The 17,929-nt window shown below is 50.7% G+C and overlaps 1 protein-coding gene across 19 annotated transcripts in view; it reads right to left on the reverse strand.

Annotated features, from left to right (window-relative positions):
• Positions 1–17,929, reverse strand: part of abi3bpb (ABI family, member 3 (NESH) binding protein b) — a 33,326-nt gene that overhangs the window by 14,759 nt on the left and 638 nt on the right. For 3 of the 19 annotated variants that reach the window (XM_046381797.1, XM_046381794.1, XM_046381793.1), the window contains exons 1-2: positions 6,980–7,363; positions 2,973–3,152 (exon numbers count right to left, since the gene is read on the reverse strand). In XM_046381797.1, the coding sequence (XP_046237753.1) occupies positions 2,973–3,152; positions 6,980–7,070 (271 nt within the window). In that variant the 5' untranslated portion in view covers positions 7,071–7,363. Of the gene's footprint in view, positions 1–2,972; positions 3,153–6,979; positions 7,364–17,929 lie in introns of those variants that run through there. The other 16 variants (XM_046381799.1, XM_046381800.1, XM_046381798.1 and 13 more) reach the window with 8 other exon arrangements.

Raw genomic sequence — 17,929 nt, forward strand, 5'->3', positions numbered from 1 at the left:
CGATCGATTGATCGATCGATCGGCGATCTCAGACTGAACGAGAACGTGTGATGCCACAGCAGCTTCCAGATGTTCTGGATCGACACTCGAATCGAGCGCAACACGAGGACGAGACTCTGCAGCACACGTGCTTTGACTCACAGCTCGGCGGGGGTCGGTGGGCGCTCGGCGAGGGCTCGGCGGGCGCTCGGCAGGGGCTTGGTGGGCACTCGGCGAGGGCTTGGTGGGGCTCTTGGTGGGCGCTCGGTGGGGAAACCCAGGATTAACCAATTTAAAGACATTAAGAGTAAACTGAGGAGTTTAACCGAATGAGCACAAAAACTACTGCTGCCATCACAGGCAGTACACAGCAAGTACTGCGCCACAGTACTGCAGCAGGAGTACTCCACAAACACGTGAGGAATGCTGCACTTCGCTATGGAAACGAGCGGCCACGACGACGGTGATGATGTCACGGCGGGAATTAAAACGACCCCCAGGGCAGACGAACACATGCGAACCATTAGAGAGCGAGAGAGGAAACACAAAGACGACAGCTGCAACAGTTTTCACGACGACCTGAAGACTTTCTCTTCTGTCTCTCAGCACAAACACGTCAGACTTCTCGTTTATTACTTTAACAAAGTTTACAGGAAGCCAAAGCACAAGCACAGCCCGCAGAGCTCATCGCACGGTGAAAATGTGTTCAAGATCCTCTGCTGGTTCACACACAGAAAGCAGAAACAGAGAAAGACCAGAACACCAACAGGTTTAAGACCCGACGTTCTGCAGCAGCATTCTGCCTAAAGTCCACTGGAGCTAACTGGATTAGCTGTGAGGCTCAACAGGAAGGGCGTGAGGGGAGGACTGGCAGGCTATTGGCTGAAGGCTCAGAGGGTGGGTGTGTGTGTGTGTGTGTGTGTGTGTGTGTGTGTGCATGTGTGTGTCTGTGCGTATATGTGTCTGTGTGCATGTGTGTGTGTGTGTGTGTGTGCATGTGTGTGTCTGTGCGTATATGTGTCTGTGTGCATGTGTGTGTGCATGTGTGTGTGCATGTGTGTGCATGTGTGCAAGTGTGTGTCTGTGCATGTGTGTGCATGTGTGCAAGTGTGTGTCTGTGCATGTGTGTGCATGTGCGTGTGTGTGAGTGTCTGTGTGTGCATGTGTGTGCATGTCTGTGTGTGTGTGTGCATGCATGTGAGTGTGTGTCTGTGTGTGTGTGGACAGTAAAGACACACTGAAGTCATGCAGAGCCTGTGAATCGACTGAAGGCTGCAGATCGGTTTGTCTTCTCGTGAACGTTCTCATGTTTTCCTGTTAAACTCCCTCATTCAGTCAGGCCTGCGCCTCCCGCTCGTCTCAGCTTCACCCTGGACAGGTGGAGACTCGCCCCGCCCCCTCCTTCTCCTCCTGACCTCATCAGTCACCTGTGATCACCTGCGGGGGCCGAGCAGAGGATGTGTTTGTCGTTCCCTCGCCGCTCCTCCTCTGTCTCGCTGTTTGTGGCGAGGGTCAGGAGGGTTAAACACAGCTGACAGGTTTTATTGTGATGAGTTCAGGATCGACGTTCCCGTCTTTAAAACACTTGTGGATTTTTCCACATTTCCGCAGAGGAAACGGTGAAGGATTGAGGCACCACACTGCGGTCGTCGATCCTCTCCGAGCCGCTGATGGATGCCTCTCTGCTGAGGGCTTTTAACCACAAAGGTAAACACCACATGAAGCGGCGCTGACACCACGGCCCCGCCCACTTGGGCTGACTGACAGGTGACCGCGGGGCAGAAAGATCAGCGATGAGAGACGAGCGGCAGAAACTGGAGACGGAGATTAAACGACCTCTTCTGAAACTAAACAGTTTATCTCTGCTGGTCATTTATCCTCTGGCTGCCGTACAGTGGAAAGTAAATGCAACACGGAAGATCAGGACGTCTCATTTTCCCAACTGCACTTGAACACAGCATCTCATGAGGCGCCAAATAGCAAAACATGATGGAAAAACCATATTTGAATGATTAAAATAACAATAATTTATTGCCTGACATCTGCGGTCGAGTACTGAGGCCAAATCTCTTCATAATCACCTGAAAGGACTCAAGCAGATCCCGAAACCTGCAACCAAACTTCAGCCGAAATGTAGACGTTTTTAAACATAGTCAGCGTTTCTCCGCCATCATCAGAAAAGTCAGACAGCTCTAAAACTCAAGACAAAAGCGTGGGTAAGTGGTGACCTTCGACCAAATCAGAGTCCAGAGTCTGTCCACATGGGGACTTAAGTGTTCACATCAGGACTTAAATTAAACAAAGAAACTGCAGCCAAATTTGGACAGTTTAGAGCGGGGCTGCCCTCTCTCCTCAGCACATACCCATCATCAGGTGGGTATGTGCTGAACCGTTTTTAAACAGAGAACAAAGCTCGTCTGTGTGCTCTCGTCTGACAGGAAGTCAAGCTCTCACAGCTGATAAAACACGCTGCAATAATTCACCCCAAAAATCTGAAGGATTGTAAACAAAATCAGCCTCCAGAGAAACAGTGTTGAAGGATGACTTTCAGCAGGTTTTCTGCGATGATACGCTCCCCTGAACACACCACAACGTCGTAACTTTTAGTGTTTTGTGCTTTTTTTTGGCCTGGACGGGATAAAATTGCTGGCCGAGCTTCAGAAAACGGATCAGAGCCACCTGCTGCTGCCAGAGTCCTCCGCTTCTCAGAGCTTCTCACGTTCTGCTTTTCCCCAAAGTATTTCTGCACAAACTCAGTTTCCCACGAGTCTGAAGGTTTACACATGGAGGTTCAGCGGTCACACGGACCCACAGAAACCTCATCTTCAGCCCCGGGACGAGAGAGGAATCCTGAGCCGACCACATCAGCTCCCGCAGGAGCTGCTGCTGCTGTTCACGGAGCAGCCTGAACTCAAACAAGCACTGAAACATAAAGTACAAGTGGAACACACTGAGCGATCATGTCCCCCTCAGGCTCCCGTAGGTCGTCTTACCCATCTCGGTCTCGTACGGCTGTCCGTTCTCGGGCAGCTGGATGAACTGTTTGGAGAACATGCTGCTGCCGTAACCCAGGATGTAACCCTCCAGCTTCACGTCGGGACTCGGGCGCACAAACTTCATGACGATGGTGTCGCCGGTGGCGTTGATCCGGACCTTCATGTTCTGACGCCGCACTGAGGAGAAGAAGAGAAGACGAGACGTGAGAAGAAGCCATGAAAACTCAAAACAAAAGGCAGAATTTAAGCTTGTTTTGACAGATTAGAGCTGATTTGTTTCAACATTTCCCTTCTCTGTTTCTTGGTGTTATTCCACAGATCGACTGCTTTCAGTGCCAAACTGTTCTGCTGACTAAGCCGCTCGCTCACATGAGAGCAAATTGTCCGTAATTGCAAGAGAAACACTTTAATAAACGCGACCAATCAGCCTGAGGGGAAGCAGACGGGGAGAACTTCCTGTTCTGGTTTGGTCGCCGCCGTTGCTGTTGGGTTTGACTCAGCCGGCAGAGACTGGATGGGTTAAGGTGGGACATTGGTGGTCTCTTCAGGAGCAAACCGGATAAACCCTGAGGCTGATCGTCAGCGTCTCTGCAGGGACGTCACGCTTTCTTTTGATTTCACGCTCTCACGACGTCTGAGACGGAGATCTCAATCAGAAACCGAACTCTGCATGTCTGCGTCTTCTTACGCTTTGATTTCCCCGGAGCCTGTGGACTGACACTTAATGAACGCGTTTGGCATCCAAACAGCAGAGCGAGCCGCCCTCTGCTTCTCCAGGGTTCAAACCCGACGTCACGGCCGACTTTTAAAACTTTAACAAGTACAGAATGTTTCAGTCCCGCATGCTTTTCTCAGGAACCATAAACCTTTTTATTTTTCCAGGACTCAGGGGCTCTGACGGGTACGAACACAGAAAACCACCACAACCAACCACCGCCGAGGGGCTTCGTCAATTCATTATGGAAGAGTCTTTCACCAAAAATCACTCGGGACTCACGTGTGAACACACACACACACACACACGCACACACACACACACACGTTTGGTGTTTTCAGTGCGAGAAGTGTGATGTTCCAAAAACCCAGTTAGAAATCAAAGAATAAGAAGCCGACAGCTCATTCAGCACACTGAGACTGTGTGCACACAAACACAGATGAGCCGCATTACACTTCCTGTTTGCATCCAGCAGAGCATCCTGGGAGCTGTAGTTTGAAGAAGAGAAACGGGCTGATGAGATGATCAAAGATCTGAAAACACGCAGGACATTCAGTCCGACGCCTGGAGGACGAAGGACAAAACTCAACATCAATCTCGTCTCAAAAGCAAAAACGTAAAAAGAAATGACTGTTGTCATGGTGACCACGGACTCGGGATCCTGCTGTGCAGCAAGCACATAATTAGTGTGCTGGCTGACAAAGTGTGACCATTTATTTGTTTAAGAGCTGACAGATCTTAAACTAAGCGATCTGTACCAGACAAACTCAATCAGAAGTGTGTTTGTTTAGCTGATGAAGTTTGTGCTCAGGCTGCTGAGGGTGGAACAATCAGGGCTGATTACGCAGGGGGAGCGGCGAGGAGCGGCGAGACGTTTTCACATCCATCTTGTCCCGGTTTGCTTTGGGATGTTTGCTCCTGCAGGAAGGCCGACGAGCTGGACGTGTGCGATCATGCAGCTCGTTCTTGGCAGCAGCGAGCAGCCTGTCGAAGGCTTTCCAACAGCAGCTGATTAAGTGGACGGGATGAAACTCGACATGAAAGCCAATCGGGCCCCCTCTCACAAAGACCTGAGTTCAGCACGGAGGGAAGTCGTCCCTCCTGACAGCCTGAATAACATCTCAGGCTGCAGTGCAGGATTTTAATCACTCAGAGTCTAAACAGTCGAATGGGGATCGAATGACTCGCGTTTGTCCTCAAAAGTGGGGAAGGAAATGGATTTTAACCGGAGTGTTGAAGTATTTCAAACACAGCGATGTTCTGCAGTCCGTCTACTGCACAGTACATGCAAAATTACTACAATAAACACATGCAGTCCCACCACAAAACAGCCAAAAGGTGAGACAAAGACTCAGAAACAAACAAAAGGTTGTACAACAAACTACTCAACAAAGACATCAGAGTTTCTTTTACCTCCATAAAACCACCACCAAAACCTGGACGTGTACCAGCTGCCCTGTGGTACCAGAAGTACCACAAATATGCAGAGTATGCAAAGTACAAAAAAAAACACAAGTGAATTCAAGTCGAGTCAAATGCAGCTCAAACAGTCGATTAAAAAGTGTTAACAACTGAACCCACCTGCCGTAACTAACTTTAATTCTGTTAAAACCAACAGAAAATGAATGGAGTCTGGTTGTGTTTCTGTGGCTGTAAACACCAGAGAACACAGTCAGCTCCTCTTGTTAGCTCAAACTATAAAACTCTGCGATGGAGACTCCGCTTTCTGACACGGCCTCTTTCATGTCGCCACTAATGAGCTGCTGCTGGTTTTACTGGCTTCACTGGGGCTTTTAATCGTTTGGAGGGAAATCAACCCTGAGAGCAAAACACGAGGAGGAAACTTCAGCCGAGGACCAAAACCGTTAAACGTGACGCTTTAAGAGGCAAACCTCGCTGCCAAATACGAACGGTAATATCTTACTCGAAAACGGGCCAAGAGGTGAGTCAGCGCCCCCTAAAGGTCCGCTTTTTGAAGTGGTCCTTTAAGGTCCTTAAACAGAGAACCGGGGGGTGTTAGTGCCCCCTACAGGTCAACAAGAGCTACAACAGCTGGACGGTGAAAACAGTCCAAAAACAAACGATCCTAAACATCAAGTCCAACTCCAACCCCCCCAAACGCTGCGTTACTGTTCAACAACTCAACAAGCTCGTGAGCACAGACGACTGATTTAGCTCCACCTGTAACACGTGCACAGGTGACGCGCAGACAGGAAGCAGCCGTGCGTGCTTCTGCATGACAACCCGTCAGGACGTCTGCTCACAGGACACGAGAGACGGGAAACAGCTGAGAGAACCTCAAACGGATCTCAGCAGGCCTCGGACTCCATGAAGGAACAGCATCGCCGGAGCCGCTGCTGCACTTCCTGCACTTCCTGCCAGCCTGCTGCAGGCGGTTTTGACGTTTGTCCTCGGAAAGCGAGGAGCTCAGCGGCAGTTTGTGGGTGCGTCCTGCTGCATCCTGTTTGTTTGCTGCTTTCAGTCCCTTCACACTCTTAAAAATGTGTTTTAAAAAACAAGCAGCACCAAATCGGGTTTGAAACTCTCAAATCTGTCCCTGCGCGCTCTTAATGCTTTACGAGTCCAATTAAAGTTTTGCTCGCTCAGTAGTTTTGTCACTCATAAACTTCCATATAAAATGCACAAAACACATAAAAATCAGGGTGAAAACTCAAGTGTTGTCCCTCTCTCTCCTCTCCCTGTTGTTCTTGGCTGTCTCTCGCCCGGTGAGGTAATCCCCTCCGAGCCGCCGCATCAGACCACCGTGACACTCTGACACTTTCTCCTTTTACATAAGCACCGCAGGTTCCATCATGAATCAGCCCCACCCCCGTCCAGGAGAGCCCACGCACCGGCGTGGACGTGGACTGACTGGACATGAGACAGAGTCCAACACCTGCACGCAAAGAGCTGCAGCTTCAACACAACATCAGCTGCACACACACACACTCACACTCACACACACACACTCTGACAGGGTTTGAACAACATTATTTCCTCAGCTTGCACTTTTCTTTCTGCTCGTTTCTGCCTTCGTTTACTTTGATTCACTTTGTCTGATTTTTCTCTCGGTCCTACGATTTCATTTCTGCACTTTCACACCTCAGGCTCACGTCTTTCCCTCTCGCTAGTTTCTGTCTTTTTCTCAGGTAACTCGGCCACCTTCTGCATGTGGACCAGCTGACCCTCCACAGTCCACTTTGACTTAAGTCTGCTCACACGCGTGTCTTCCTGTTCATGTCAGGACTGATCGCTCTGTCTGGGTTTGCGTGCTGTCTCGTGCACTTGCCTCTGATCCTCTGTGCAGAGACGCCGTTGAGGACGACGGTCCCTCCGAGCAGCAGGACGAGGACTTGCAGGAGGAGAGCGTTGCCCGCCATGAGCCCGAGGCTTCAGCTTCCAGGAGACGAGGATGAAGATGAGGACGAGGAGGACGAGGAGCGACCAGGAGCTGGACAACTTCACTAAGAGTCTTAGGACTTGTTCAGCCGTCGGACGTCCTCAGTGTGGAGAGGTGGACCACCGAAACACCGGCATGTATAGCCTCTGCAGGTGGGCGTGGCCTGTATGACATCATCAGCCCCCCACACTTCCCTCCATACTGTACTCTCCCTCTCTCTGCAGACCTCCCACCCTTTTTCCTCTCTGGACCTCAAACATGAAGTTTTTCTTTTACCCTCGCTGGTTTTTTCATCACGTACACCCCGACCCCTCCTCCCCCTTCCTCCCCCTCCTCTCCTCCTCCTCCACCGTCCTCTCCTCCCCCTCCTCTCCTCTCCTCCCCCTTCCTCCCCCTCCTCCACCGTCCTCTCCTCCCCCTCCTCCTCCCTCCCTCCACTCTCCTTCTCCTTTCCTCCTCCTCCACCCCTCCTCCCCTCTCCCTCCTCCCCACTCCCCCCCCCCCCTCCACTCTCCTTCTCCTTTCCTAATCCTCCACCCCTCCTCCCCCTCCTCCCTCCCTCCGTCCTCCTCTCCTCTCCTCCCCCTCCTCTCCTCTCACCCCGCTCCTCTCTCCTCCCCTCTCCTCCTCCCCTCTCCACCCCTCCTTCCCTCTCCCTCCTCCCCACTCTCCTTCTCCTTTCCTCCCCCTCCTCCCCCTCCTCTCCTCTCCTCCCCTCCCCTCCCCCTTGTCTTAATGTGTTGTTTTCCAGTCGGGTTTGGCTGCTTGACTCTTTAATTGAGTCCTGCAGATGTTTGCCAGTCGAGCTGTGGAGGGAAACACGATGAGATAAAACTGCAACCAGAAGGCAAACGTGAATGTTTTCGCTCCCACTGGACATTCACACTGATTCTACATGTTTTTGTATGTGTTAGCCCTCAGTGTCTCTGCAGATGACAGCACTGGGGGGAAAGTCCTGCTAGCGCCCCCTGGAGGCTGCAAACATCAGCCAAACATCAGGGTTTGAGCCTCAAACGGGCCCCCGGGGCCCCTCAGCGAGCCCTCCAGAGCGCCAGGACAGTCTGTGCTGATAATGTGTGTACACGTCTACTTATCACTTCATACATTACATTCATGTGTGTACCTCACATGCACTTCTGTTATGACTTAATTTAGTGGAAAAAGTTTGTGTTCAAACTGTTTGTTGTTTCGCTCACAAGAAGCTCCAGCTGGAAGTCAAGCGGAGGAGAACGTAAGGTTTGGACTGACAGGAATGAGAGGAATGTAAATCAACAGCAGCGAGTGTCTGACACACACACACCAGCAGCAGCAGCAGCAGCAGCAGCGTGTGTGTGTGTGTGTGTGTTTGGTCACTGAGGTTTGTTCCATGCGCTCACAGAAAAGCTTGTGAAATCAGAGCGTCCTCGGTGGCCTGGCTGCTGCTGGACTACAGCAGGATGGGAATCATGAAACGCCACAACATCTCGCCGACACACACACACACACACACACACACACCACCCGCATCACAACACATCCGCCCGCTTCACACGTGCATGCTGGGAACAGCGGCCGAGCCAAAACCACTGACAAGTTTTCTCCGTGTTGGATCGAGATGGAGACCAAACACATGATGATGATGATGATGAAGAAGAGGAGGAGGAGGAGGGGAGGGGCTGAAGGGAAAACCCAAACACTGGCTCTGGTCTTTGCGGACAAGCTTGGTGCAACACGTGCCGTCACATGCGACAGGATGGAGGGGAGGCGAGCTGTCGCCAAACGGTAGCTGATGCAGAAAACGAAGGAGCGTTACACAACAGGACGAAGAGCGGAGCCACAAACTCACAAAGCCTCCAGTCGATCAGGTTAACGATCTTCACCATATTTAAAAACGCACCACAGCTGATGCTTCCAGCAGGCCCCCAGTGGCCAACAGCAGCACTGCGGCTCACAGGAAGAACCAGACAGAGAGCCTGCAGAGCGCCGAGCTAACGTGCTAACATGCTGATGCTCACCATGAAGCAATCGTGGAGACGTTTGACTTTTCCCTGATCAGATGAAATGATCATATTTGTGGAGGGCAGAGAAAGAAAATCAAAACACTGAAACAGTTTGGCCAAAGTGTGAAGTCTGTCGTGTGAATTCGAAGCCCTAAAAGTCAGAATCAGAATCAGCTTTATTTAAAAAACCTGCAAACACATCAGTTTGTGCACACACTAAACTGTGAAGAGGAGCCGATCAGACCTTCATCTTGTGCCTTTGAAGTGTGAAGGGTGCAGCTTTAAACTGGAGCCGAGGAGCCTGACAGCTGCAAACAACAGGCTTCGACACGCCGCTCGCCACAGCAGGCACTCGAGCCGCTCGCAGGCCGTCAAAGTTCACGCCTTCGTTGACTTTTCCCTCTTTTTTCTCTTCCTCTCTGCATTCATAAAGCAGAGCGGCTCCACGCCTCGGCCTGTAAAACTGAAACGCTCCCACATCAAACGGCGGCGAGGCTCGCCGCGCCCGCACTAATTGTGGAAGCTGTTTTTACAGTGTCGACTCTCACAAACGCACCGGCAGCCTGAGGCGCTGAGCTCCCACTGCTAATCCGGCTAACGAGGCTAACGGGCCGCATCGAAACGTCAGCAACGGAAAACAAGCCCGGTTTGCATCCAAAACTCAACTATCAGCACTGCAGCCATGACTGATGATGTCACCACATCCAGCGGCAACAACAAAAAGCTTCGCCCCCGAAACGCAGCTCGCTCGCTCTGCTCAGCGGTTGGTCGGCGTGAGAGGTTTTCTACACTTTCAGTCATGAAGTGGACACGACTGAGACTTGACGATGCGTGTAGGACAGGAAGTGTACGGGACCAGCAGGACTTCAAGGCGGCATCGGGTCCCTTCACCGGTTCACAGGAACCTCAGCCCTGAATTAAAGCACAGAAACCCTTGAAGCTCCAGTAGAAAACAACAGAAAGGTGTTTAATCACAAACATTCACACCTCCAGCAGCACTTTTCTTCCTTCAGTGCGAGCAGACTGAAACAATGCAGCCGTTATGCGAGCGCCAGCAGCAGCAGCAGTTTGTTTCCAGCGTCTGTGCAGACCAAAAGCTGCCAGCAGCTCAGGACTTTAACTGTCACAGTGGACCCAGAACACTTTCAGCCAGAAAGCCATCGGAGGCTGAGTGGTCTTCACACAGTGAACACACAAACAAAAGCTGAGTTCAGGAGCCAAACAAACAAAAGCGTGAGGGCCGACAGAAACGGCTGTGGTGACCGTTAGCTCCACAGCTAAGTGCTGCTCAAACCGTTTCTATTTCCTGCTCAGGAAGCAACACGCGGCACACGAGTCCGACGCCTCAGAGCTGTCGGCTTGTGCATCCAGAAACATGCGTAACAAAACAGGCTCCAGATCAGTCAGGGGTCATTCAATGCGTCGAATTCAAGGGCCTCTTCACATTAATAAGCCGTTAAAGACCTCCTCATTACTGTCAGAATGTCTCACATTCACTGTGCAGGATTAATCTGCAGGTCAGAGTCATGTGTTAGTGTATTTACTGTGAAACGCAAAGAAGTCGTGTCGGGTTTTGTGTTCGTCTCGAGCCTTTCGGCCGTCCGCCTTCACACTGCGGCTTCAGTCCGGGGCCTCACAAAGGCAGCATTGTAGAGCAGGAACACAGAGGCAGGTTATGTAAGAGTCGCCGGGTTTCCTCCTGCGGCCTCAGCTCTCCTCACCGTGATGCGATGCAGGTGGCGCGTGGGCTCTGGCACGCCGTATCAACGCCGCCGCCTTGGCAAGAACAGACGTTTGATTGGTTTAAGAGCCGCCTGTTCCCGGCGAACAGCTGGGCCTATCAGCTGAGGACAGAGACACACTGCAAGAAATGTCTCCTCAAAATACTGAGTAAGACTTAGAGACCTTTGAAATCCTCATACTGAAGTCAGTCTGGTCTCAGAAAGTCAAGCTTACATCCAAACTGCGACGTCTTCCAGGAAAAGCTGAGAATAAAGCGTGAACTCGACCACTCGTGTCGTGTGGATGCGAGCTGATGGAGATGAGCAGCAGGTGGAGCCGACTGTCCCGCCGGTGCCGTTAAACCACCTGCGTCCAGGTGGACCCCGATTCTCGCTCAGAGCGTCCGACTTCCAGCACTGCTGGTGGTCAAATCAGCTCCAGCCGGCGACCTTTTCCTGTGCTCTCCACCTGTTCCTTTTCAGGTAGCCATGCTGACACGAGTCTCTTTTCCTTCTGTGACCTTACTGGCAGGAAGTGACACCTTCCAGCCGCCCAGCGCTCCGAGACGCTCCACGCCAGCCGCCCCCTCCGGCTCTCAGGTGGCTGCCGGGTAATGAGGTAATTACCAGCGCGATTGTTCGGTATTTCTTTCCGCCTTGAACAGAGACACGTGTGGAGGCCGCGGGACTCGAGCCAGAGCGTGCAGAAGATTTGTGTGGGGAGGGCGGAGGGGCTTCAGACAGAAAGAGCAAAGTTAAAAACACAAAGAGTTCCTCAGTCCTCGTTTGTGCAGCGTTCAGGAGCTGCTGGGAAACTGGCAAAGAGTCCAGGAAAAAGATGACAGCAGCTCCTCAAGCCGTAGACGTGTTGGTTTTTGAGGTTAACCAAACTTATTTGGAAGACGAGTGGCGAAATTATCAACTAAACTCCCTGCTGTAAACATCCAACTATGACCTACCATACTTACATTTTCCTGTGCCATGAGGGATCACTGGCAGCGTTTCAGGTGTCATCACTTTCAGCTTGACCTACAAACTAAAGTGGTTCAAAATATAAACTGTTGTTTTGTTTCCACTCATTAGCTTTGGTTACTGAGTGCAGGAGCCTTCAGTGTGACGTGAACACGGGTCAGAGTTCAGGGAGGCCCGAACCAAACATTCAGGCCTATGGACTGGAGAAACGGATTTATTTCCTCGCAGCTCTGAGGAAATTTATTGTATAAAGACAGAAAAGCTTTGTGAATAAATCCTGAAAACCCAGAGGAGGTTACAGTGAGAAGGAGCAGACCTCTAATTCCACGCTGCGAAGCTTTAAATCAGCTCCAACTCAATCCATCACGGTGGGAGACTCCTGTTTCCCACTCTGACAGCTCAGATGGTTTTGTAGGTCTTCGGGAATCTGAAGGTTTCTTCTCCTCGTTCTGCAGCCTCGCGGACACACGGACCAAACGTCCGGCGGGTCAACGATGCATTCTGCACGGCTTACTGGAGCTGAGCGTCTGATCAGGAGCCTACTGGGCCCCTTCCAGCTGGGAGGAGACCGCGAGGCAGACTCAGATCTATAAGGTCTCGATGGATGGATGATCCATGTGTACTCAGATCTGTTTCAGGTGACAGGAAAGCCGCAGCAACAGTTTCTAGCAGCCTTCGGCTTAATGTTTGCCCAGCTGATAGAAAAAATATGGCAAATTAAGAGTTTCTATTAGCAGAGCTCCTCGTGGGAACAAAGTCCAGGGTGACGATGATACCTGAACCGAGCGAAATATCTGAGAGGCTCGCTGTGTCCTCCATCATCCTGTCTGGCAGCGACAGGTGATTTATGGGCCTTTACTGATGGCTGAAACGTCAGGGCACGACGGGCAGCAGAGGACGGACTCGTCCAAAACTCACATTTCGAAGCAGCTCGAGCTCAGCTGCAGCGGTGATTTGGAAAGTGTTTGCAGATGTCGCCTGTGCAGGCCCAACGCCACCATGTCAGCTCCCCCACTTGGAACGTCTCAGCTTTGGAAAGCAGAGCGGAGAAGAGGATGGCTTATTTTCCATGCCAGCTTACATGAAGTAAAGCTCTGTGAGGCCCGCAGAGGAGAGAGTTTAGACCAAAATGATCCTCCTGCTCAGTCGGCGGTGTCACATAAACAAGATGACGTCTTCCACAACTTCAGGACCCCCCTCCCCTCCCCCGCCAAATAGCAGACAGATTCTGCTGCTAATTTAACAGTTCTGTTAGGATGGATTTGTTTGGAGTTGTGAAAGAGAAGCCATAACTGCATTACAACTGGACAAACTTGAGTTCTGTTGGGTAAACATCAGCTTCATTTCAGAGCGATTTACTTCAGTCAACCTCACAACTGATGGAGGATGAAGTGAAGTCCTGATCATCTGTGGATACAGATTATTGGAGGGCAGTGAATGCAGCACCGCAGCTCAGGTAACTCAAACTGTGACCTGTGACCTCCTCAGCTCCAGGAAGCCCCAGACGTTCCAGACGTTCCAGACGTCACCTGTTCGCTCGAGCTGCCGCCTGAAGTGACATCAAGGTGTTATTCAATCCCTGAGTTCTGCTCGCTTCCAGCGGATGAAACGCAACCTGCCTCCCATTAGGTGGAATCGATCGCGTCGGCGGGAAGAAGAAAAACTCCACTTCACTGTTTCAACCTTCTGTAAAGTTGTTACGCAACCGAAGCTAAAAACCTCTGACAGGAAGGCCGTCTGAGCCCGAGTCCAGACCGAGGAGGGAAACAATCAGAGGGGCACTTGTTCTCACTGAGGCCTGTGTTTCCCATTAAACCCCCACACAATCAAGTCCAGATCCTGTCCAGTTGCTTCAAGGTAACTTTTCAAAGACACCTTCCTGACCAAAACTATTGTGGCCCTCGGAGCGGCTCAGCGGCTCAGCTTCTGCACCAAAAGGTGGCCTCACTTTAAAGAAAAGCCTCCAGTGGGGCTGCCAAACGCTCCGGCTTTAACCTTTGGCCCACCCTGCTCGTCCTGCTCCTCCTGGAAATGATGCACTCGAACAACGCCGGCTCTGCGTCAGGGTTCGTTCGCTTCGTGCAGCCAGCTCACGTACGTGCAGAGAGGTGAAAACATCCCCATGACAATCACAAGACACAAAGCTGCAAACAGGCCTCTGAAAACCAGGACCTGAGCTTTACCTCTGGGGTTCAGAGCTGTCAGAGCCTCAGCCGGGTCCACGTGTGAGCCACCTGTCCCGCGACACTCGGCCTGGTTTTAATAACACGACACAAAGCAGGCTGGGAAATCACGGCTGAGTGTCAAACTTTAACCCTGTCCATCGTCCACAGTGTGATCGCGTCCTGCCGAGGGACACGTGGACGAGCCGCATCAGATTTGAGTTTGGTTCTCAGTTTACTCCCTGTGGCTGTCAGGAAAACAGGAACATGGATTTAATTTAATGAGCCTGATTGACATGTTTTATGATGTACATTTTTATTATGTATTTGACTCATCTACTTGATCTCATTTCAATATTCCTTTTTTTAAAAACTACTTTTCTGTTTTTGTTTAGATGTCATCAGATATTCAAATCTGTGCCCCAAAACCTAAAACAATTCAAACAAACCTCCCAGCTCGGGAAGACAAACACCGACTTTGACGTTTTCAGTCCGTCTTTGTGTCCCCTCTTGTGGAGGACAAACCAGCCAATCAGAGACGAGCTGACGTCACGTCCAGCGGCTTCAGTTTGACAAAATGTCTGAACGATCACAACCAGTAACCAGAGACCTGCTGTCAGGGGGGATTGTGGGAAACGTGGGAGAGTCCAGACTGGACCAGGTTTCGCCTGTGAAGACGTGAGGCCGTGGACGAATTTTCCTGCTTTATCTTCAGTCTGTCACGGCAGACGTCAAACTGAACGCGGCCTGACTGAAGCTCGCCGCTGCAGCGTTGCCGCGCTGGTTTCACCGCAGCTCCGCCGTCTGCTGCTCCAGCTGGTGATCCTTCACGAGCTGATTTAACCGTCGGCGGAGCGGCTCCGGGTTTCCTCTGGCCGTCCAAACACACGTCTTACTGTTACTTCACTCGTCCTGGTCGAGCACACGACCCGAAAACACCGACGAGCAGCAACTGTGAAAGTCATCCTGAAAGACCGAGAGTCCGATTCTGACTCAAAGACTGGAACAGGCCGCCCGGATCCACGAGAACCGACTTCATCAGTCAACACGCACAGTTTTGATAAACTCCTGGTGCTTTTATTTTGTCTCCTCAGTCTTGAAAATAAAAGTCTGGAGAGGACGTCGCGCCTGCGGCCGGTGGCCCGTTGGACAGGAAATGTCGACTTTTATAACTTCCTCAGGTTGCTCAACACAGCGTCAATTAAAAGTCAAACGAGCTCCATAAAAAGGTGAAAGCGAGGCAGACGACCTCGTGTTACCTTCACGGATTTTAAGATGTCAGAAACACCACAGACGGTCCACATGGTGCAGCAGGACATCAGCTGGTCAGACAGTCACGTGCTTTCTGTTTTCTGGAGGGGTTCACTTCCTGCTGGACGCCCACCGAATCCGAGCCTGGCAGCGGCTCTTCATCGGGGTTTCTGGGGATTCCCACTTTGACTGCAGAAGACAAATGTGAAACTGCAGGACTGTTGACGACTGATTTATGTGAGGGCCTGAACAACACGAGAACACCTGGACCGCAGGGACAGCAGCGACTGGATTTCCTCTCGCCCTTACGGTCCTCAGACTGCTGGTCCAACAGATCCAGCAGATCCAGAGGATTTGTAGTGTCCTGCCCTCAGAGCCGGCAGACGGGGGTCTGAATCACGAGGGAGCCAGGAGGGCTGAACTCCCACTGAAAGAGAGCCGATCCCCCCTGAGGTTAACACACGTTCACATGTTGGCAGGAAGAAGCTTTGGGACAGTTTTTATATCATCAGAATTATTATGATTATTATTATTATTCTGATTATTTATGACCACGCGTCCTCCTGAACGAGACCGAGACAGTAAAGCTTCATGAGCTCAGAGGAAGAAACGATGACGAGGTCCTAACTAAAAGCAGCATCAGAACATCGTGAGGTCTGCCAAACACGGTCGCTCAGAGAGAAGAAAATAAACGAGAAACACAAAGAAGAAACGGAGTCCAGAGCGAGCGGCGAGACTTTCCCTCCACAACAAAACCCTGGAAAAACCCAAAAATAGGATGGAGGAGGAGGTTCAGCTTTTCACACGTTTGACACAAACCAGCTGAAAGTTTCAAAACTGTTGAACCAAACTTTCCAACAGCAGACTGTGGAAACATCATCATCATCCTCATCGCCATGGAAACAAACATTCACCGACAGGACGCAGAGGAAGCAGCAACACATTCAGACCTGCAGCTTCTTCACTCATCCGTCACTCGTGATGTGAGGAGACGTTCGGTCTTCGACTTGTGCTTTGTTTGACTGCAAAGCCACGTTTCAGCCTCGACGTCCTGAGCCGAGGACAGACGAGACCCTCGGCGTTACGCAACAAAACGTCCCCCCGTCAACACGCCGGGCCTCCAACGTTCCCGCCTCAGCGGGCGACGAAAACACCAGCATTTCATCTTTTCATCAGTTTGTCTGCTTCAGTGACGACAAACTGAAGCCTGTTCACACACTGACTTCACTGCTGACACACACACACACACACACACTGACTTCACTGCTGACACACACACACACACACACACTGACACACACACTGACTTCACTGCTGACACACACACACACACACACACTGACTTCACTGCTGACACACGCACACACACACAGACATACAGACACACACACTCAGACACACACACACACTGACTTCACTGCTGACACACACACACACACACACACTCAGACACACACACACTCAGACACACACACACACACTGACCTCACTGCTGACACACACTCTCACACACACACACACAAAGTCAACAGTACGTTGAAGTTAAAACTCAAGAGAAACTAAAAAAGTAAAACTAAAACCAAAAATAAGAAAATCTAAGAAGAAACTGAAACAATAATGACATCACAGTAAGCTTCACTTTCAATTTAAAATAAATTCATCAAAACAAAACACAAGTGAAACGTATGAAATGAAAAAGAAAAACAATAAACAAGTCCAATCCAGAAATAGTTTAATAAATAAAGTAAACAAGCGGAGCCCTCAGCGGCCTCACGGCCTTCAAACCTTTATTAACACACGCCTCTGCTGTCATCAGGTCGTCACGGCGACGATGAGCCTGACGGACAGGTGAAAATCCCCAGAACAACTCGTTTTCCCTGAGTGCCAACAGGACATTCAGACCACACCTGCGGCCGCAGTGCATTCTGGGAGACAGGCCGACAGCCGTGGGAGCTTCCAGCAGAAACCCAGAAGACCATAACATCAGTGACTCGGACTACGTTTCCCATCAGCCCTGCAGCCTCCCGACCCCTCACACACACACACACACACACACGCACGATAATAATCAATAAACAGAAACAAAGACAATTCACAACAAAGATGGGCTGATGCTGTAAAAAATATTGTGGTTTTATTTAGAAAAATGTGAGTGTGGCAGCTCACACACACACACACACACACACACACACACACACACACACACACACGTGTCGCTCTGTGATCAAACAACACACAAGCACAAACACAACAGAGGCCCTGCACACACAGCATCATGTGACCCGACTGCTGCCGAGAGAGAAGCCTGTTGAGGGCCGTCTACAACAAACAAACAAACACACTCACACTCACACACACACACACACTCACACACACACACACACACAGGACAATCAGCTGCCAGCCTACTGGATTACATGTCATCTACAGTCCAGATGGTCGAGTTCAAAGAGGAAGTTTTCAAGTAAATTCAACAAATGAGGAAAATTTAAGCCATTAAAAACATAAAATACTGAAGTGGATGCATTTTTATTTTTGTTGGGTTTTGATTCTGTCGTTTAGTTTATTTACATGTTTTTAATCGCGCAGCTCATCAGTAAGAAAACCCACAAAGCCACCGAAGCCTCATCGCAAACCAAAGCTGCAACCTGCGTCACATCGAACAACAAACTCAAGCCGACTTCCAGCGCTTCTGTTTGCTGTCTGAAGAATTCAGGGTTTCTAATTCGACTTGTTTAAGAAACACGCACACAC

This window comes from Scatophagus argus, chromosome 24, assembly GCF_020382885.2.
Source record: "Scatophagus argus isolate fScaArg1 chromosome 24, fScaArg1.pri, whole genome shotgun sequence".
NCBI lineage: Eukaryota > Metazoa > Chordata > Actinopteri > Scatophagidae > Scatophagus > Scatophagus argus.